This window comes from Betta splendens, chromosome 6, assembly GCF_900634795.4.
Source record: "Betta splendens chromosome 6, fBetSpl5.4, whole genome shotgun sequence".
Taxonomy (NCBI): domain Eukaryota; kingdom Metazoa; phylum Chordata; class Actinopteri; order Anabantiformes; family Osphronemidae; genus Betta; species Betta splendens.
Window position 1 is genome coordinate 4,846,461 of NC_040886.2, and position 22,035 is coordinate 4,868,495.

Here is a 22,035-nt window from a genome sequence, read left to right on the forward strand (position 1 = left end):
AGCAGCAGTGATCATCAGTTGGTTGTATTCTGCATGTTTACCTAAACAGATAATGTCCTTAATCTCCAAACAAATCTTACCAACAACTCTAAGTGATAGCATTCAGCCCTATCCAAATGCACACACAATAGTCTTTTGAAAAGCTTTGGCATGACTAGTCAAAAAAGATTTGACTAGTATGTCAATCAAGTAACAAATCTCATAGTCGAGATGGATTACAGCCTAACATTTATTTTTAATGTCATGCAATCTATTCACACTACCTTTGTGATTGACCGGTACATTCCCAGGATATATATATATATATATATATATATATATATATATATATATCTTGCCTCCTGTAAAGCTTACCTTGTAAAGTGCAGTGAGATAACCTTGTTGTGAATTGGTGCTATACAAGTAAAACGGAATTGAATAGATCACGATTGAAGTAGTGAACACCCTCAGTGTAAACGAATAGCTTCAACTGCTATGAACAGTATGTGAACACATCATGTGCATATGCATTCCTTAGCCCTTAACCCCAACCATCATAACTAAATAACCTTATTCTTGTAGCACATTTACCATTTAAAAAGACAAAAACATTTATTCTCTTCTTTTAAACTCTTTTTATTTCATACACTTTCACAAAACACAGGCTTTAGGAATACCTAAATAAGTACATTTGCACAATCCTGCTTGCATATTTACAAGTTTGTCATTTTAGATTCTGTGTTGGATGAATCTGCATTTTATTTTAGCTTTAAATGCTATCATCACAATCCTCCTCCTCATCATCATTACCATCTTCATCATCATCATCATCATCATCGTCGTTGAATAAAGCCATGTACACATCCGGTGATATCACGTTCTGGCGGACTACATTCAACTGTGGCAGGTAAGCGTGTGAAAGAGGAGCAATACTTGGAATGTGTTGCTGGAACATCAAGGTAGCATTATGTAGTTTCTGTTCCAAGTTTATAATGGTGCCAACAAGAACAGCTCTGGAGCCAGGTTGCTTGGTATTAGTAATAGCTGAGTGTAAAGAAGCATGTTGTTGCTGAACATGATGTATTAAAGTCTTCATTTCATCCTGAAGCATGATCTTCTCCTCAGCAGCCCTGGTCTTCAGGTGCAATGCATCAATGGCACGTCTTTTGAGGGATCGTGAAAAGTCTCCTTCCTCTGTCTGAAAGCACAAAAATGACAAAAATTTAATCTAATGTAGTACAGTAAAGTAGCATCAATAAATCAACAAATAACTATAGATTGATAAAAGTCAACTTCCTGAGGTCAACCCACATTTTCATCAATGCTACAGTAAACAGGCCAGGAGGGATCACATGCTTCTTGAAAATCCATCTGTGGTGGGAAAATGGTTGTCTGTGGTGGCCATTGCAGACTGTTGTAATCTGTTATGGTTTTCCTCAGTCTCTTGTTACAGGCCTTAATTTGTTTAGACAATCTGACAGCAATTCCCTGTCCATCTGTAAGACAGAACAAAAATGATCAATGACATTTAGCAGCAAACAATTATAAAGATGATTGCCCTAATTTATAGAAAAACACAAATTTAGTAAACACATATTTAAAGACAGATTATTCCCACTTGAAAACCACACGTAGAGCCCTGTATAAATTCTGTTGTATAAATGCTGATCAGGTATTTAAATGAATCACAGTCACTCAGAATGAACATTTTCCCATTTCATAATGTACAGTACAAAACATATTACTGGACACATAGGTACCTGGATATTTCCGCTTCAATTGAAGAAGTGTAAGTCTTTCCCTTGCCTCAGTTCGTGCCTGCATGACCAGTTTACCTCGAATGTCCTGGTCGAGCTCTAACAGTGTTGACTGGAATATCGAATCTGACTGATTCCATCTTCTTGTTATATAGTACTGTCTTTCAATTTTTTGAAGACAAGATTCAATCCTAAACATAGATGACAATGCTGCTCTTACCAAATACAGTGCAAATTAAGTGCTGGGTATTAAAAAAGCTTACTTACTTTTTCTCATCTGCAACAGCTGAATCATGATCACATGATCTAAATGTAAAATAGTTGTGTTTAAACTGGCAGCATCACTATCACATAGCGCAACGCACTTGAAAGATGCTTACATATTTATTGTTGGGGTCACATTTTTTTAACATGAAATACAGTGAAGTAATCTTGCATTCATTTAGATTGATGCAATATTCAAAGTACAACAGTTACTGTCTTACTTGAGCTGCTGGAGCTCAATCAGCGTTGTCACATACACCCTCTTCCATTTGGGAACACTGTCTAGAAAACAAAGGTCAAGATATTATGGTTAAATAATGAACAAGATCTCTCACACACACACACACACACACACACACACACACACACACACACACACACACACACACACACACACACACACACACACACACACACACACACACACACACACACACACACACACACACACACACACACACACACACACACACACACACACACACACACACACACACACACACACACACACACACACACACACACACACACACACACACACACACACACACACACACACACACACACACACACACACACACACACACACACACACACACACACACACGCGCGATACCTGCTATTTTGGTTTTCAAAACTGTCAATCTAGCAACTTCGTTCTCCGTTTCCATCCATCTCTGTACATTGTGCTCTGAAACACTCGCTAAAAAAGAATGTATTAGTCATTTTGAAGGTCAGTCATGGATGTCCTTCTTGCCTTCTTGTTAAGAAAACTTTGACGACTGAGAATCTTGACTAACAGAATAGTCAATTCGTGTAACACTTAACTGAATAAAAGTACAATATTAAAGGTTTACCTGGTGCCTCTTTTAAGACAGCAGCTAACTCCTCTTTAGCTAGATTAGTGACCTTCTCTGCTTTTTCCCATCTGTGATGGAGCTGCACTTCTACAAACAAATGTCAATAGCTTCACAATTTTAATTTTTTAAGCATATCAAACATTTCTATTTAAATACAAGAACTGGCCAAACCTATATCCGCTGATTTTCTCCTCCCATAATAAAGAAGTGCTTCAGTCAAGAGGTCAAGCCGGTGGGATGGACTCATCTCTTTTGTGACACGAGCAAATCTTCTAAGGAAGGACCATAACCTCTCCATACCTTCTCCATCTGTTAGCCCAAAGCCTTTTAATCTTCTCGTACTGTACAGAACCTATGAAGACACTTACAGCACACTGAACTCAAACATAATTGTTTTATGTATAACCCTTTATGTTTAAGTATCAAAAGACTAATAACAAAAATAAATTAGACAAAAGTAATTTGTGCCCATAACCTGCGTTAATCATTACCTGACACTGTAATTTATGACCAAAAACATGAAATGCTGGAACAGCCAGAGATACGCCTTGTTGCATTGCTTCTGCTTTTTTCTGATGGCACATAAAACAGCATATTTGAAGTGAATACACAGAAAGTAACATTTACTTGAAAATTTTTAGTGATAACATACTCTCATGCATGTGTGATGAAAGTACACATGCAATGTCATATATGACATACAGATTGAGGTTCTTGCCCTGATTCCTTGTTAGGAGTTCTTTGATTATATACATTGGATATGCTAGCCTTTTGAAAAAGAGGTTTATTGATTGTATAAACAGGTTTTAGTATTATGAAATTTAAAAACTGACAGAATAAAACATATTTGGGAAACATACAGTTTGGTGATTGGGAACAATCATACTGACACCAGTGCTGTGTCTTAAACTCACCGTTCTCCCTGGGTCATGTTCAAAAACACCAACGGAATCTCATGGCGGCAAGAGACTCCAAACACCCCTGTTACATCTAGTTTTTGTTGGTTTTTTTGAGAACGAAGCAGGTTCTGTTACGAACTCGCCCCGTCGGTTCCGAACCGGCGGGGTTTGACAGGGAACCTACTAAACTCCTCCCGTCTGTTCCGAACCGGCAGGGCTTTGACGGAACCCTGGGGCAGGAGAGGGAATGCGGTGGAGAGAGACTGTGACAGCACCCGCTCCAAGCGGGGAGAACTACGGCTCTCACGGAGCCGGGAGGAGAACACGCTCACACTGAGCGGAGGCTTCAGGCACCACGGCCGACGTGCTTCCAGCACACCGCTCTCTGTGTAATCCCTCACACAGACACCTGGCCGCAACCGGCAGACCAGGTCGCAGGGAACACAGGAGAGGGGAGACCCCAAATGCACGACCCAAACACAGTGACTTAACAGTTAACATAAGGTGGTTTATTTAAATACAACAAAAAACTCACTGCACCGCAGGACTCAGTTCAACACAAAAGGAAGAACTAAAAATCACTGCAATGCAGGAAAACGATTAACAACCTATCTAACCTAAAACGCTCCGTACACTATGGGCAAAAGTCCTAAACATGAAACATAAGACACTCACAAACCTCACAGGACATCAAATCAAAACGCAGGAACTCCACTTCTTACTCTCCTCTCTTTGGACATAACTTGGTGTAGCATCCAGCTACAACCGTGTACACACCAGCAATGTGTCAAACAAAAAACATCCCTTAAATACAAACCAAACAGGTGGGTCAACTAATTACACAGGAAATTAAACTCAAACACAGACCCACCAAAAGTCCCAGGAGCGCCTCTAGTGGCGCGGAGGCTGAATGTCACAGGTTCCCTGCCTTGAAATTACTACAGTCCTGATTAGAAAATATAGAGAAGGTAGAAAAACTGAAACATTACATCAAAACAAAGACCAATGACCAATGATTCATGACCAACTACTTCATTTCTGAATACACATCAATCAAAATATGTTTTACTAACATACTACAATTACACTACAATTAAGAGGGCTAATGACACCTCTCAACTAGAACAGTGAAAGAGGTCTCACCAACAGTTTTTGATTTCAGTTTTACTCACTTCATTTGGCTTGGAACCATCAGGATGGGATGACAGGTATTCTTGCACATCTTCTTCCCTCACAAACATTCTGTTACCATGCAACGGCTCCACCAAACTACTTCCTGAACTTCTTTTTCGAACAAGGCCAAAGTTGGCATCCATTGTTACAATCAGATTGCCTTTACTCTAAAACCGAAATGTTAAGATATAAGTGTATAATTATAAAAAATAAAATATATTTTATACAAAAATATTTTTACAGTACTTTAAGTAAAGGCCCAGTCCTCAGCTATTGCTTGAACATCGGAATGTAGATCTAACCTTAGGACATACTGGGCATGTTGTTCCATCATCAAATGAGGGACAAAGACCAGATAAACTTCTGCATCTAAAGTGGTGGCGGCGAAACTGGGATATAGATTCTCCCACCAGAGCTCTGTAGAGCATGTTAACCTGTGGTAAAAGCAGTAAAGAATATGTATAATCAGATTAACTGCAACTAAACCTGTTACATTTGAAAACAGAATGAAGATAAACACTAGACCTACTGTAAGTATTTCAACTATTATTGATTCAACCAATTTATACATTATACATGTGCTTATTAATACAGGATTTATATCACAGGAAAAGTAGCATGATTTGTAAAAAAGATTTAGTTTAAATAACTAAATCTTACTTTATATTACCTCTGAAAGAGACAGATTGTTTTTTCACCGCAACATATTGCAGAATCCCTCAACAGACACCTGGCATTCCATGGACAGATAATGAAAAAGCTCCAAAAGAGCTATAGAGAACGCTGTTTGAGGCCTCTCTGGTGTCGCAGGCCAGATTCCATATCTGAGCAGGGTGCAAGTTTCTGGTTCACATGTACAAAGAGTCACGCTGAAGCTGCACAACTGGCCTAAGGCAGAAAGAGAACCAAAAAGGTTATTAGTTATAAGTTTTAGTTTCGGTTTAAATAAAGCATGTAATGTGTGACAATAAATTACAATAAAAGCAATACATTGCAAAACATTTTAAATATTACAACTAAATATCAAACATCTTTAAAAACAAACCTGTGTTCACAAATATTTTCATATCTCTTGCGTACACAGCATGAGAACAATGTTCTCCTGGTAAGCGTAGTGCTAATTCAAGTGGAGATGTCACATACAATGTTTTCTACATCAGAAAAACAAAACATAAATAGGAAAAAATAAATCCAAATTGACAGCATCATTTAAAAATACCTTTAGCATTATTTGTTACTTAAATATATAAATAAATTAATCAAAATGGTCCTTACATTCCATTTCTCTGGTAGGTGCAAGGAATTGCGGTGGGTTTTTGTGATACAGGTCTCACAAAACATATTAGTACTGCTGCACTCAAGGCACCTATACTCTGCATGCTCTTTGCAGAGAGCACAGATATTTGTAGATGGTGCTGATGACTCATAAGATACCCGCAGCATATCCTCCTTCAATGAGTCCCAGGCCCTGAGCTCCTTCTTCTTTGCTTTTGTGTAAGCAGTCTCGGACATAAAACTGCTGTTTGGTTCTGCCTCTGAATGTTCATCCAGAGATGATGTGGTGGTGACAGGTGTAACATCCACAGTTACAGGTGGATGTGAAACGTTTCTCAAAACAGAAACTTTGGTAGCACCACCAATGATCCTCCGACGAACACATACTCTATGTTTCGTAGATCGCACACTTGTCCTGTGTTTCACCATATCTCCAGTATCTCCAATATGACAGTAAAGCCTGGAAACAAGGAGATATCAAGAGTCAAACCTAAAAATGGTAAATTCATACTTGGAAAAGAAGTATAGGGAAAGCAAAATAACTAATCCAACAGTAAATATAAAAGCAAAATAATATAAGTAATCCCTTATCTGTCTGTTTAATTATTATTTTAATAAAACGTTGAGACGTAGACACGACCATAATTTAACTGCGACTCTCTATGTGACGTTGAAGAACAAGACCCAATCATTGATCTTAAAATTCGGTCATGTGACCCGCTTACGGCGGGGAATAAGCATTACGCCGTAATTAAACGTATTTCACTAACTACACGTAACGTTTTCTGTTTTAATTAGTGAATCCCTCATGGGTGCATTAGAAAACTTTAGGTTTAGGAATGTATACGCATACCTTTAATAACAAAGCGTTTTCTGTTCGTTACGGATCTTACTCGTTACGAACACATCCATGACTGGCGTATAGGCCGTATCTCGATAACAGCATCTAAGGATCATGGGTATTGTAGTACTTTACACTACGCACTACGACTAAATTACCGACCAAACTCGACGGATTTCTCAGAAACGAAGTAGGAAAAGTTAGTGTTCACGGTACAAAACAACTTTATATTGTCCACATAACCCCAAAAAATATTGGAGTAATAAAATTATCATCTGAAATGGGAGAACAGAATACAGCTAGCTAGTGGCTAAGTTACGCTGGCTAATATAATCAAAATCCAAAACAGGGGAACATTTCCACGATGAAAAGCGTTAATGTGATAATTTGCCAGTTTGATAATGCCAATTTAAAAATTTGCCTCCCACAATTGGATGTTTTACCTAAAAGTTATAGGAAATATCATCTGACTACATGAACTTGTTACCTTGATCAGCGCGTCGATTCTCCCGTGTGAAGAAAAAGGGTTCAACAGCGCCTCTAGTGGATCTGGATTCAGTTGGTTTGGTCCTCCAAGCCGTGATCTACTTTAGGAATAGATGACGACGACCTGCTGCACCTACTCACCGCTGTCAGTAGGTGGAGTAGGCACCTATTGGCCCATAAGTATAAGCTGACAACCACTGATAATGGCCATTGAATGCCGTGATAACGTCCGAAGCGGGTGCTACAGACAGGGTTCAGGCAGAAACTGAGTACAGGTAAGGTTTGGTCACAGATTCGGTAACAGATCAGAACTAGGAGAATGTTGGAAAGTGGTCATAACATGCAACAATCTGGCAGAGGTGAGTACTGGAGACTAAACACAAGACAGATTGTTAATTGACTACAGCTGCATGAGTCATGTGACCGGAAGTAAAGCTCAGGCTAGACCTGGAGCGGCAGTAGGCAGAAAAGCTAAAAAAAGAGTATGACACTACTGAACTGACCTGATAAAGAATGTAGACAAAATGTTCTGTTCATACAGTGACTGATGTGATATGAATGAAAACATGTTTGTGTTTACAGAGCTCAGAACCACAGACAAAGATCAGAACCTCCAGGACCCAGCTTTCTGTCTATGAAGAGTGACTGGTCCATAATTGAGCCTCTAAACTTCAGTAATGAACCTGGAGCCTCAGACACAAAGTAAGAAACAGTTTCTACTGAACTGACCTGATGGAGGATGAAGACAAAATGTTCTGTTCATAGATTTCTATTGATGATGTGGAGACTGTTTCAGACTGAGATGGAGCTTAGTCTACTTTTTTTATCCTCCAACTAATGATGTTGGTTCTGTAGTGAAACCTCTGAACCTCCATGTTAGAATTTACACTTCACAGAATCGTAACGTCTCTTGGTCTCTGTTCTAACCTCAGTTCAGAACAGCAGAGGACAGAAGCTGCTGTCTGTAGTGGAGGATTTTATTGTGAAAGAGCTGCAGGAAGTGCTGAGTGTGTACGAATCCCAGCAGATCAGTAAATGTGAGACAGGAAAAGCAGCTGATTAGTGTTTGTGCAGCAGTAGAGTTGAAGCCAGAGGAACCAGACTGATGCTGAGTTCAGACGGAGCAGTGGGTCACGATTCCTTGTCTTTGGACCATTTGAGCTTCTACAGTGTTGGACTCATCAGTTTGTTTCTGTACTAATGTTTTCACAGAGAGAAGAAGAGGAGTCATGTTCCTGTGGAGGAGCAGCCGTCCTGCTGTGCTGTGTGCCAGGAGGTTCTGAAGGATGCAGTCTCTAGCAGCTGTGGACACTGGTTCTGCAGACAGTGCTTCACCTCATACTGAGACCAGTCTGGACCATCAGGAGATTCTTCCTGTCCTCAGTGTGTGAAACAATCCAGAACCAGAACGGGCCGTCAGAGCAGCACCGTCCAAAGTGAGACTGAACATGTGTCTGATGATGTCCTGGTTTCAACCAGAATGACTTCATATTTCATAATTCTGACATTTTCTAAATAACTGAATCATGTGTGGGTCACAAATAGAACAAGTGGGTCTTTTAGTTCAGTCTCTGTTGTTTCTTTTTCTTTTTAGCAGATGTTGCTCTGCAGGAGGCTTTAGATGAACATAAGCTCAGTCTAAGGAGCGGATGTGAATGTGAGACTGAAGGAGGTGAAACAGGAAGTGGAGTCCTCCTCACCAGCATCTACACTGAGCTCTACATCACAGAGGGACAGAGTGAAGAGGTGAACACCCAACATGAGGTGAGGCAGTTGGAGACAGCTTCCAAGAAGAACACCCTCCATGAGGCTCCCATCAAGGTCCACCACATCTTTAAAACCTCCTCTGACCCACACAGACCCATCAGACTGGTTCTGACCAACGGCGTCGCTGGTGTTGGAAAACCTTCTCGGTGCAGAAGTTCACTCTGGACTGGGCCGAGGGCCGGGAAAACCCTCAGTGTTGTGGTTCTGCTGTCGTTCAGGGAGCTGAACCTGATCAGAGATCAGCGGCAGTCTTCTCACGCTGCTCCATGTTTTCCATCCAAAGCTCCAGAAGGTCCCAGCAGAGCAGCTCGCTGTCCTGAAGCTTCTGTTCATCTTTGACGGCCTGGATGAAAGCAGACTCTCACTGGACTTCAGCCGCAGGAAGGTTGTGTCTGACGTCACACACACGTCATCGATCAACGTGCTGCTGACCAACCTCATCCAGGGGAACCTGCTTCCCTCGGCTCTGGTCTGGATCACTTCCCGACCCGCAGCGGCCCATCAGATCCCTCCTACGTGTGTGGACAGGGTCACAGAAGTACAAGGCTTCACCGATGCCCAGAAGGACGAGTACTTCAGGAGGAGATCCAGCCACGAGCAGCTGTCCAGCAGAATCATCTCACACGTCAAGACGTCCAGAAGCCTCCACATCATGTGTCAGATCCCAGTGTTCTGCTGGATCACTGCTACGGTTCTGGAGCACATGTTGACTACAGAGCAGAGAGGAGAGCTGCCCAAGACCCTGACAGACCTGTACTCACACTTCCTGCTGGTCCTGACCCAGAGGAAGAGGAACAAGTACCATGAGGGACATGAGACCAGTCCACAGGAGCTGACAGAGGCTGACAGGGAAGTTCTCCTGAAGCTGGGGAGGCTGGTGCTCAAACATCTGGAGGAAGGAACCATCATGTTCTACCAAGAAGACCTGGAGCAGTGTGGTCTAGACGTCACAGAGGCCTTGGTTCACTCAGGAGTCTGTACAGAGATCTTCAGGAGAGAGAGTGTGATCTTCCACAAAACAGTCTACTGCTTTGTTCATCTGAGCGTTCAGGAGTTTCTGGCTGCTGTTCACATGATGCACTGTTACACCAACGAGAAGGAGGGGATGGAGAACTTCCTAAAAGAATCCAAACACAGAGAATCACTCTTTACAAAGATCAAACAGTTGTTTGTAAATAAAAAAAAATCAACACAGTGATGAGCTTCATCCTAAAACTCCCTCATCTCTGGATGAGTTCATGTATAGAACCATGTCTAAATCCCTCCAGAGTCCAAGTGGCCACCTGGACCTGTTTGTTCGCTTCCTTCATGGCCTCTGTCTGGAGTCCAACCAGAGAATCTTAGGAGGTTTGTTGGGTCACACAGAGACCAGTCCAGAAACCATCCAGACAATCATCAACAACCTGAAGGAGATGAACAGTTATAAAATCTCTCCAGACAGAAGCATCAACATCTTCCACTGTCTGATGGAGATGAACGACCACTCAGTCCATCAGCAGATCCAAGAGTTCCTGAAGTTGGAGAACAGATCAGAGAAGGAACTCTCCCTGATCCACTGCTCAGCTCTGGCCTACATGCTGCAGATGTCAGAGCAGGTTCTGGATGAGTTGGACCTTAACCAGTACAGCACATCACTGGAGGGACGACGGAGACTGATCCCAGCTGTGAGGAACTGCAGAAAGGCTCAGTAAGTCCAACGTTAATGTAAAGCTAAACAGCTGGAGACAAGTGGAGCTCTCACCTACGTTGTCACACAGAGCAACACGTCCAGTTGATATGAGAGCAGCTACAGCCTCATCACATTAAACACACATTACAGCTTCTTGTCACCACATCTGGACACGTTGACATTCCAGTGATGTGACCGACGCTTCTGTCCAAACTATCTGCTCTTCATCACATTGATCACGTTGACACAAGGTTCACACCACACACTTTGTGATGGATGAGACCAACTGAGCTACAACTGCTTCAGCATCAACATTTATGAAGTCAGTTCACATTTATAGACTTTATGTTTTCTGTCATAGACTTACTGTGAAGTTGTGGCCTCAGCTCTGAAGTCCAACCCGTCACATCTGACACAACTGTACCTGAGTTTGAACGACCTGCAGGACTCAGTGAAGGTTCTCAGTGTGCTGGACTGGAGAGTCCTCACTGTCGACTGGAGACTCTGAGGTCAGTGTTTTTTTTGGTTCATGTCTCAGCAGCAGTTTTCACCTCGTCAATTTAAACGTCTCCACTTGAATCTAGAATCAAAAGAGACTTGTGTCAGAAAACTGCAGGAATGATTGACAGTTAGTTGTGACTTTAAAGTCTATAAAACTCATGGACAGATGTTTGTAACATTGTTTCTACCAAAGTCACACTTTAAATATGACAGCAGCAGAGACTCAGAGTAAATAATGTCTCCACATGTTTGAAGGATCTTTAGTGGCGTCTGATTCGTCTCCATCTACAGACAACACTTCAACCTGTGTGTGATGCTTCCTGTCAGACAATGATGTCACTTTGTAGAGAAACAAGCAGGAAACAGGAGCATGAATATGAGGCTGCAGACATGTTGCTACAGAAGGTTCTAGGTTCCATGTAGGACCAGAGGAGAGAACATCCATCTGACTGGGATCAGTTCTAAAGATGATTCACTTCATCAATAATATTCAGGTTTGGAGTTTGATCCAAACATTAGTCTGAACATTTTCCATTTTAGAGAGAAGACGATGAATGAAAGGAACCAGATGAAGTCTTTGATCTAACACTCTGCTCATTTTAAACTAAACATCAGTGATCAGGAAAAATCTGACTCATTATTAATGCTTTGATCCACGTCTTTGATTCTTTATTTAGATTGATTTGCTGCAGTTTGTCAGAGATCAGCTGTGATTCTCTGGTCTCAGCTCTGAAGTCCAACCCGTCACATCTGAAACATCTGGACCTGAGTGAGAACAAGCTGCAGGATTCAGGAGTGAAGCATCTGTGTGGTTTTCTGGAGAGTCGTCACTGTCGACTGGAGACTCTGAGGTCAGACTCCATGTTTTAGTTCAGTGGGCTTACTGTAATGTTATATGAATGTTGTGCTGACACACAAGGCTGATGTTCTACTGATCAACACTGAGGGTTTTCATGGTAAAGTCTGTTTTCTTCTTCTGTGGTTTCGTCCATCCCATTTAGTTTGATTCAGTCCTTTCATTATTTTATTTCATCACTGGGAAAAAAACTAAACCAAGTTTAATAAGTCAGAAAATGTCAAATCTATGATGAGTAGTTGATGCACCAACACTTTTTTAAGGCTTCATCATGTTGGTTTTGACCCAAAGATTCAAACCCAAGATACAGTAATCAGAAGTTCTTAATCTGCTTGTTTGGCTCTTTCCTTTAGTCTTCATTAAATGTTTCTTCAGTATAAAATGTTTTTGTGATGATGTCGTTCCGTCAATAGAACATTTTCTGTGTGTTTCTATAAATGTGTCACGTGTCCAGAACCTGAGTCGGACTCATGAGGATCTCATGAGTCCGACTCATGAGTAGAAGCTCAGATAAATGTATCAGTACAACATGAGTGAGTCCAGATGGAGCCAGTGGTGGAGCTGCAGAGTTTAAGAGCTGGAGTCACAATGTCTGAGCTGAAGCAGCAGCATGTTGTCAGTAATATTAATGAGTCTTTGTCACTGCTTTAACATTGCATTCTGTTGGTTCTGATGTTTGGACCTTCTAGGTTCTAAACTTCTACTTTCTGAAGCGTCTTCAGCTCCAAACACACGATGACACACTGAATGGCTTCAGCTGAACAGTTTTCCACTGTTTCGTCTTTACTCAGATTGAGTCACATCTGACACAACTGGACCTGAGTTATAACAAGCTGCAGGATTCAGGAATGAAGCATCTCTGTCGTTTTCTGGAGAGTCGTGACTGATATGATTCATATGATAATGTGTTTTCACCGTGGCTGAAAGTTAATTGAAAACACATGAAAACCTTACCTAACACCCCTTGAATAACATCTATGAACTGCAGTTATTTCATTATTTACTCATGATTATTAATGAAAGAAGCACAAATCATCACCAGTCAGAATACGTTGATCTACTTGTTTTAGTTTGTTTCACTTATTTACAGTAGTTTTACTGACCTGTTTATATAAACACTCAGTCAATGAGCCGCTGAGCGTATTTGGTCCAATCAGATGTCACTATGTGATCGATGTGATTGATACATTGTTTAGAGTAAAGCTGACGTGTGGTGCCAAAAAATTTAAATAAATACTAAAATACAGGAGCCTCTGTTTGAAGGATGTTGGCTCTAGTAACGTGTTGGCAACATGAAAACATTGTACTGGTTTAACTGCTCTCATTCACATTTTAAGCTGGGCATGTTCACTTTGAACTTATACGACTGTATGTTGTAAAAATCCTAAAGTTCTTTTTTAACAGACTGATGAAACAACCAGAACGGGTCCCAGTCCAAAGGTCCAGTCATGGTTGGCACATTGGTTCCTCTGCATCTATACATCCATCATCTCAACAACAACTTGTTTGGGCCCCCCCCCCCCTCACACACACACACAGGGAGAACGTGTGAAGCCCACACAGAAAGGCTCCTGCTTGAACTGACCCATGTCAGTTCACATCAACACAAAGTCCAGTTCATCAGAACCCAACCACTGCACAGAAACACAAGGTGGCACCAAACAGGAGCCAGTCAGTGAGTGTGTGTTTGTTCCCAGTGGAACCAGGCAGGTCCATCCTGGTTGTGAATCAGTGTTGACATGTGGATGATTTTCTAGAAGCTGAGACTATGACAACACAACAACACAAGCACAAAGTCACTCTGCTCATTTTAGACTAAACAACAGTGATCAGCACAAATCTGACTCATTATTAATGCTTTGATCCACATCTTTGATTTTTTTATTCAGATTAAAGAGATGCAGTTTGACAGAGATCAGCTGTGATTCTTTGGTCTCAGCTCTAAAGTCCAACCCGTCACATCTGACAGAACTGGACCTGAGAGGAAACAACCTGCAGTATTCATCAGTGAAGCCTCTTCTTGACCTGCAGCAGAGTCCAGACTGTCGACTGTTGACTCTGAGGTCAGTGGAGGTTGGAGTCAGTCTGTATTGGACTAAACCCAGTTAGCGTCACAGCAGAGATCCAGTGTTCCCAGTAAAGCTCCAGTGAGACAGTGGTCGTCACTCATCAAAGTGTCGTAGCATCAACACTTACTACTGATCAGGTTCATGTGTCACAGCTCTGAGATCAGTCTGGCTGAACCATGGTTCCATGTAGTAACCATGTGGTGCTCGTCCAGAGCAGAACCTCTGCTGAAGTCCAGTCATCACATCTGTGTCTGTGTCCTTCTGTCATTAGTTTGCTCCAAAGCTTCTCATGTTTCTGTGTCAGCTGATGTTTCAAAGCAGAGAAGATGTTGGTCACCATACAGCGACTCTGTCTGTAATGGACCAACAGGAAGTCGTCTCTAAAGCCATGACTCAGCACATTGTTTCACTGTGGACTGGAGTGAAATGTGCGTGAATGTGTGAAATGAGTCAGCAAACTTGATGCTTCAGTCTAGACGTTAAGATGAGGTGAAAGGAAGCTGCTCCACTTCTGCTCTGAACACGACTGAAGTCCTGCTGCTCTTTGTCCTGGATGTGACAGATGATGAAGGCAGTCTCTGTAGGCATTCACTGATCTGCTCTCTGCTCTCTCATTCTCTCTGCAGGTGGAAATGATCCAGATGTAGAAGCAGCAGCAGTGTGTGTGTAGAGGTTCTGACTGGTCCCTGTTACTGGGAGCAGAGCTTTATCCACAACTAACTGACAGAGGAACCAGAACCAGTGGAGATGACTCTGTGTGAACTGATCTGAGACCAGCTGCTCTGTGTCCAGTCCACCTGTATTTATTGTCAATAAATTGAATAATCTTTAAGACTCTGTTGCCTGTTTGTAATAATAAGCATCTTTTTCATATTTTTTAAATATTTTCATATTAAATAAGACACTTCACTGTAGTTCAGAATTCACCAATAAACAAGACAGAAACGACAACCACATACACGCACAAACACAAACACACCCACGATCTCATCTATAGCAGATGAAGTGTCCAGAGCCTGGAAGGCTTGATAGTGAGTGAGCTCTGGTGGAGAGCAGTCACAACAGAAGATGCAGCAGGTTATTAATGACATTTAAAACCGATAACAGTGAAAACTGTGGTACAAATACTTCCTTTAGTCAGACTGAAGACGTACTGGAGTGATGAGTGGATCAGGAGGAAGGTGGACAGGATGTGCAAGTATGCTTCAGGTAGAGCTGCTTTGTCCTCTTTATTAGGAACACCTGTACAGTCTGCTCCAATCCAGGAATTCCACTTTGACCAGGTTTTTACATTGAAGCTGTGATACTGTTTAGACTGTTAGATTGTGCAGGTGATATAATGTAAAGTACAGTCAGTTTGCTTTACAGTGTTTGCTTGGGATGCACAGACTCTAAGATCAGAAAGTTCATCCAATGCTTAATTCTCTGTCCTTTAGCTGGAAGCAGTGTCTTTCAGCCCTTAATGGAAACTCAGTAACCAGTCAAATAACATTATGTCCATTTAGTCATCTATTCATCTAACCCCTGTTACACAGTGGCTCCCAGTGCATCAGATACTAAATAGTAGAACTGCTTTGATGTGATACCTGCATGCACTGTGCTGCAGTGAACTACAGATGTGGAAATTCTACTACTGTGACTACTCTGCACCAGTTTGTGTAAAAACATTGCAATGTGTCTCATTACAGGAAAAAGGAATCACCCCTCACCTGCATGAAGTCACAGTGAGGAAATAAATTAGTTTAATTATTATATGTCCATGTCAAAACCAACCAGTGTAATTTACATTTATTGGAATATATAATAAAATATGTGTTTTTACTAAAAGTCTGATTGGTGTAAAAACATCATAAACTGACGAGAACGCTGCGTCTCATCTGTGAGAGGCCCCACGTGGCGGTGCATGTGAACTGCATCCTCAAATAACAATTCATTAGTGGGACAAGTTTGGACCAGGAGGGAAATAAATACATAACACTACTAAACTAAGTTTGAGGTAAAACCTTACTTAACTTACTTATACTTAAAATCAATGATGGGATGTTCCATTAATGAACTATATGAACAATGCTTCCTCCAGCCGCCTGTGCACCAAAGCTCCAGATACTTACTACTACATACAGTATTACAAACCGGAGCAGGACATTTAAGCTGCAAATGAGGACTAAACAGCTCCTACTTCACCTGTAGTGAATAACAGTTTACCTGTTAGACATGAACAAAGGATTAGGAGGCTACCAAAAGACTGTTATTGTTACTGTTATTGTTAGACTGAGAGAACTCAGCTAAGAAGAAGTAACAAATACTAGTGAATTAATGTGAAGTGTCTGAATAACATTCCTCCAAGGCAGAGATACGAGGTCACCTTCCTCCTGCAGGAGAACATCAGCGCTGAGGCCTCCAGGTCCTGCCTCTTTCAGGTCTGTGTGTTCTGCTCCTCTGGAGATGGAGGACGGACTTTAGGCTCCAAACCACGAAGCCACGAACTGAACCCTGTTTACAGAAGACTGAAGGCCTTTACTACTCTATGAGGTTACGTATGGTTTTATATTATAGATTCTACAACAGTTAATGTTTTAAGCTAAAATATAATTAAAATATTAATTCTAGTTCATATCAGAGTGTGGCTCAGTTTCATTTTTCTGTATTGATACAGACGTGTTATTTGTCTGGTGATAAACAGATGGGAGGAGTGTAATAGAGTGGTTTCTGTCTCCCCCTATTGTCCTGTTTATTCTATGGATACGTTGTTTGGTCAGAACCTCGCTCCCTTTAAAGAGTCTACATCTGCTCCACCTGGAGAGCTGCACACCTCCGTCTGTGATGGTTTCAGTGTTGTCCTCCATCCCAACCAAACGCTCCTCCCCAGGGTGCTGTCCCATGTCCACCTTGACCAGTCTATTGCTCACTCCACAGAGAGCTCAGTCTGGGCCCTGGCTAAATACATGCTACATACCAGGGAGCTCCGGAGAACCTACCAGCTCTGGGTGGGTTCTCCTCCTGACCAGCTTGGCCAGCGGATAACGAAGCCTCCTGGTGGAGGTCCTTTACAGTCTGTCTCCAGTCGAGGACACCTGTACTCACTCCACTCTTTCATTTTATTTCTGCATCTGTAACGTCTCCACACTGACATCACAGTCCATGTTTGTAAGATGTTAGAGCCTTAATGTCACCCAACTTCCTTCTCCTACACTTCATACTCATATTTTAGTCATGTGGCTCCATGGTGCCATGGACTGGTCTATTTGAACAGTCACTTCTTTAAAGTGTTCATTCTAAGATGTTAAGTTGTCATTGTGTATTTGACAAATAATTCTCTTCTTCCATAAATCTCATCTGTTTGGTGCTTTTCCCTGTGATGACATCCTACTGGAAGTTGATGTGTGTTTATTGCTTCACATTTAGTGTTGTTGATGCTTTTCTCTACAAATTAAATAAGGAAATGTTTGTGTTCAACACTTTAGTCTTCCCTCTGATTTCTTAGAATTTTAGACTTTCTTATTTAAATTTTGCTCGTTTTACTTGTTCGTTACCATTTAAATTATATACGGCAGGTTGGGTTTCATGCGCCTTGCCCTGTTCTTATCCTCCACCACCTACAGCTCAGACCAGAACAAATGCACATACAGTAGGGAGGTTGCAGTGCATCACAGACTGGTTGATTACAGTACTCTGAGTCAAAGAGGCCGACATGCACAGGCCTCCTCTCTGTCAGAACCACACACTGCACAGAGACACAGAGGAACCAGGATCCAGACTAAAAATCCAGGAGATGAGGTCCAGTAAATCTGTTGTTGAGGGTGTGGAGGTGGACTCGTCTGTCAGACGCGATACTAGAAGGACATGGTTCCAGCAGGATCGTCCACATACACAGATTCTCTGTTAGAGACAGACCTGACTTGCACAACGGGAGATCAGAACACGTGCTGTTCACCTCATCCAGTAAGAACCGGAACGGATGGGGATTTAAAAATCTTGTTTGAGAATTATCAAAATCTTCAAATTAGAATTACATTTAAAAAAACTATGGTGAATAAATAAGTTTAAATTAAATACTTTCCAAAATCACAGGGAGCTGCAGCAAAGACACGACTAAAGCACACGTGGCCTCAGATCTGCAGGTTGACTACTCGTCCTAGACCAGAGGACTGAGCTGAGAACTGAGGGCAGAGAACACAGCTTCGTTTTGACAGTCTAGTGTTACTCAACCTGAAAAACATTTTATAGAATATGACGAGCATTAGTTCTTTGTTGACCTTTTGAAATGATAGGTACAGATAGAGACACACGTTCATAAACATGGACAACTCTTGGGACCAGCACAATGGTCACTGGCGTGGAACTCCTGTGGCTAGATTACACGCACACAATTTCTTTCCCTCTCTTCTTCTTAATTAATTCTTTTTTTCTTCATTTGTTTAGCCTCTTCTTTCTTTCACACCCTTCTCTCTCTTTCTGTTTGACTCTTTTCTCCTGTTTCCTTTTCTTCCCTTTACTTTCCGCTCTTTTTTTCCCAACTTCCATCATCTCATCCTTTGGCTTTTCCATCATTTTCAAAACACTTTTTCTTCCTTCTTTGCTATTCTGAAATGTCACATAATATTAAAAGGTTATTTATGGAGTACAATGATACATGATTGTAAACAAAAACTACACTAAGAGGTCATCTGTTACAGATGGAAAAAGACTGACCGCATTACACTGATCTGAGGTGTGAAGCCACGTACATAAGTCACACTTAGCTGCTGTTGTTGAATGAAAAGTTACGCATGAGCAGCGCAACTCATCACCAGCTCCTGTTACTTTTTATTAAAGGTAAGAAAATTAGCAGCTTTAGTGACTTGGAAGTGGTGTGCCCTTGAGCAAGACACTTTAGTCTAGCTCCCTGGGCATCGCACCGTAGCTGCCCACTGCTCCCTATGGGGATGGGTCAAATGTAGAATGCTGTTTAGAGTCAGTTCTTGACAAACTAGACCTTGGCACTAAATCTGTGCTCTATACCAGAATATTAACTGGTGTTCTTTCAAATGGAAGGCTTTAAATTGATGTACAGTAGGAATCCATGAAGGTTGTTCCATTTCACTCTATTTGGTAACCATTTATATTAAAAACTGAAATCATCTGAGAAAATTATTAAAACACAAAAATTGTGTTTAGCAAGCTTACTCATGACACTACACTGATTTATTTGATATTTATCAGAATTTGTGCTCATCTCCCAAACAGCTGTTTTCTAGGCAGCTGCAGCCTCCAGAACAACAGGACTGAGGAGCTGCACGTCTGGCCCCTTGGCTGCGCTGTTGCCTTGTCACCTGGTGCAGACCAGGGGACAGAGGAGGGTTTTCAAGTTGCCTGGCTCACCATGTCTCACGTGTCTACCAACAGAATCCTGCTGTGGGATGGGGATGGAGAGGTGGCTCCAGGAATAGGTCCACACCAGACTGGTAACATCTCCACCTCTTCCACTGGACTCAATTCTACACATTTACACATTATCACATACTATTAGATTGGAAATGCTGTTTGAAGGCTTAAGGAAACATACACATACTCATTTATGGATGGAGCAGCTGTCAGCACATGAAGGGTTAACGCGAGCTTTACTGGATGCTGCTTGTATACACACATACAGTAGATGTTTGACTGTGGTAGATTTGTGGGGTTGTAACATCTAGCATTTGTAATTTTCAGGCAGGGATGTAATGATTCCACTACAGGCTCAGTTTATATTTATTATTATGTAGTATGAGGTTTTTAGCTGCACACACACAAACACGTAAAGCAGCCTTAACAAATATTTAACATAGTCACTTAAAAAGAAGCTTCAACAGCAGTATTAATAATAAAGGATGACGTTACCCAGTATTCACTGTGTCCAGAGTAATGAATTCCAACAGATATTGGTGTATAATCCTTTGTAAAAATGTCAACAGAACGTTCCCCCATCACACAAGCTCTGTGAACCAGTAGCGGCCAGGCTACACCTTCTTGGGTACATTGGTGATAATGGGTTTGGGGCGTGTTTTAAAAATCAGCTTCCGTTTGATGAGGGCAGTGACAGAGTAAGAGGTGTCAGTCGGACCTCCTTCCATGGGTTCTCGCGTGGCATCAACACTGCTACTGTCGTCATCACGGCCACTGGGAGTATCTGGCGATTGGCTAGAATGCTTGGTGAGCACAGCGAAGGGTTTCTCCAGTTTGACCTGCTTCCCATACAGAATATGATGTCCTACTATAAGAACTGGTACCCCCTGGTGGAAACAGGAAGAAACACTGGTAGGTTACATGACACTAGGAAGACAGTAGTGTGTGTCATAAACAAAACCTGAACCTGACAATTCTGTACTAAAAATAATAAAATGTCCTTATTATTGAATCAATCAGAAATGTTCAGTTCATCCATAACCTGTACTGGAGCCATAAGACATCCTACAGGAAGTGTCAGAGCGGCTTCCATTGTTGTGTGGAAGGTTCAGCCTTTGAGGACATTTAATGATTCTGGTAGCTAATCTCTCACTACATTGTGAAGTGCTGGGGTCCAGGTTGCTCAGTACTAGCTCTGTCCTGGGCTGTTTACTGGACTCTGAAGGAGGATGCAAGTCAAGCTGACGTCTGTCATGTCATGACAACACCTCTGAAGCAGGCAGTGGAGGCTCTGAGCAGCTCCATCAGACTCAGACTCCCTCAGAGCAGGAAGCAGCATTAACACAGGTCTTTGATTCACACAGCTGTTAGACTCAACAACTCCACTAATTAACCTCAAATTGATAAATATTTGATGCAGATCTTAATTCATTTTCATATCTATTTTGTATATTATCATATCCCATATTGTCAATAACTGAAGAATGTAGTTTGGCTATACTTGACTCACACTTCCTCTAGTTTTGCCAGATGTGGGGTCAATAAAGACTTAGCATTTCTCATCTTGTTAGTCAGAGCAAATCCATCTCCTTTGTTCAGGTTTTGTTTTAATACCGCATATCATTTTAGTGAATAAAGCTGTGGCTGTGTAGTATAGTATAAATAGTAAGCCTCTAAAAAGAGCTGAAGAGTCAGAGCTGTGACAGATGTTAAACGGACAAGAATACACACCCTTAATACCAAAGAGATGTTTAATGATCATTTTATTGCTCTATTTGGAGTAAGCAATCTTGCTTTGGAAGGTTTCCATCGTGCTAAATCAAGTAATAGTTAGTAATATAACACTAGTAGTGTAACTACCTCAGTGGTGTAGAGCAGGTCTCCCATCACGTTCCCTTCCAGACCAGAGTTGTGTCTGGACACCATCTCTCCCTGCAGCTCCACCAGCAGCCATTCTGGGGGGCTGCTGCCACCCACGCGGCTTCTGTCATAGCAGTAACACCCGTCAGCAAAGACTAAAACGACGAGGAGGCGACGTCACAACTAGCATTAGCTTCCCGTGTGTACGAAAACAACACCCTAAGCAGCTTCGTCCCCATTAAAGCTGCTCGGTCAGTGGCGCACTCTTACCTTACGACTATTTGAACCATTCCGTCGACGTGTAACAGTAACAGGGTGGGTTATCGGGCCATATTCACACACCGGGCTCCAAAGTACCAACTTTGACACGGTCCGCTCCTACTGTCGCGTTTCTGAATATTTCCCGCGCTCCCCG

At 41.8% G+C, this 22,035-nt stretch overlaps 3 protein-coding genes across 9 annotated transcripts; 1 reads left to right on the forward strand and 2 right to left on the reverse strand.

Annotated features, from left to right (window-relative positions):
• Positions 1-567: 567 nt before the first annotated feature.
• LOC114857791 (uncharacterized) lies at positions 568-7,782 on the reverse strand. 6 transcript variants are annotated; one of them, XM_041071303.2, is made up of 15 exons: positions 7,536-7,782; positions 6,208-6,667; positions 5,978-6,083; positions 5,603-5,820; positions 5,235-5,366; positions 4,932-5,099; positions 3,352-3,432; positions 3,032-3,212; positions 2,858-2,947; positions 2,617-2,703; positions 2,222-2,282; positions 2,004-2,042; positions 1,740-1,927; positions 1,291-1,475; positions 568-1,177 (listed from the first exon to the last, which is right to left on the reverse strand). In XM_041071303.2, the coding sequence occupies exons 5-15, from the start codon at positions 5,358-5,360 to the stop codon at positions 749-751; spliced, it is 1,635 nt and encodes a 544-aa protein (XP_040927237.1). In that variant the 5' UTR covers positions 5,361-5,366; positions 5,603-5,820; positions 5,978-6,083; positions 6,208-6,667; positions 7,536-7,782; the 3' UTR covers positions 568-748. The 6 variants fall into 6 exon arrangements, with proteins under 6 accessions (XP_040927237.1, XP_040927239.1, XP_040927240.1 ...); XM_041071305.2 differs by lacking the exon at positions 5,978-6,083; XM_041071306.2 differs by lacking the exon at positions 2,617-2,703.
• Positions 7,783-7,853: 71 nt separating this feature from the next.
• LOC129604255 (protein NLRC3-like) lies at positions 7,854-12,287 on the forward strand. The gene is made up of 6 exons (XM_055509824.1): positions 7,854-7,893; positions 8,467-8,534; positions 9,540-10,441; positions 10,521-10,988; positions 11,332-11,479; positions 12,149-12,287. Exons 1-5 carry the CDS (start codon positions 7,854-7,856, stop codon positions 11,360-11,362), a joined length of 1,509 nt encoding a protein of 502 aa, XP_055365799.1. The 3' UTR covers positions 11,363-11,479; positions 12,149-12,287.
• Positions 12,288-20,108: 7,821 nt separating this feature from the next.
• On the reverse strand, positions 20,109-22,032 carry chtf8 (CTF8, chromosome transmission fidelity factor 8 homolog (S. cerevisiae)). 2 transcript variants are annotated; one of them, XM_029154566.3, is made up of 3 exons: positions 21,891-22,032; positions 21,621-21,744; positions 20,109-20,647 (listed from the first exon to the last, which is right to left on the reverse strand). In XM_029154566.3, the coding sequence occupies exons 1-3, from the start codon at positions 21,908-21,910 to the stop codon at positions 20,375-20,377; spliced, it is 417 nt and encodes a 138-aa protein (XP_029010399.1). In that variant the 5' UTR covers positions 21,911-22,032; the 3' UTR covers positions 20,109-20,374. The 2 variants fall into 2 exon arrangements, with proteins under 2 accessions (XP_029010399.1, XP_029010400.1); XM_029154567.3 differs by having other exon boundaries at positions 21,621-21,775; positions 21,891-22,031.
• Between the last annotated feature and the right edge of the window lie 3 nt (positions 22,033-22,035).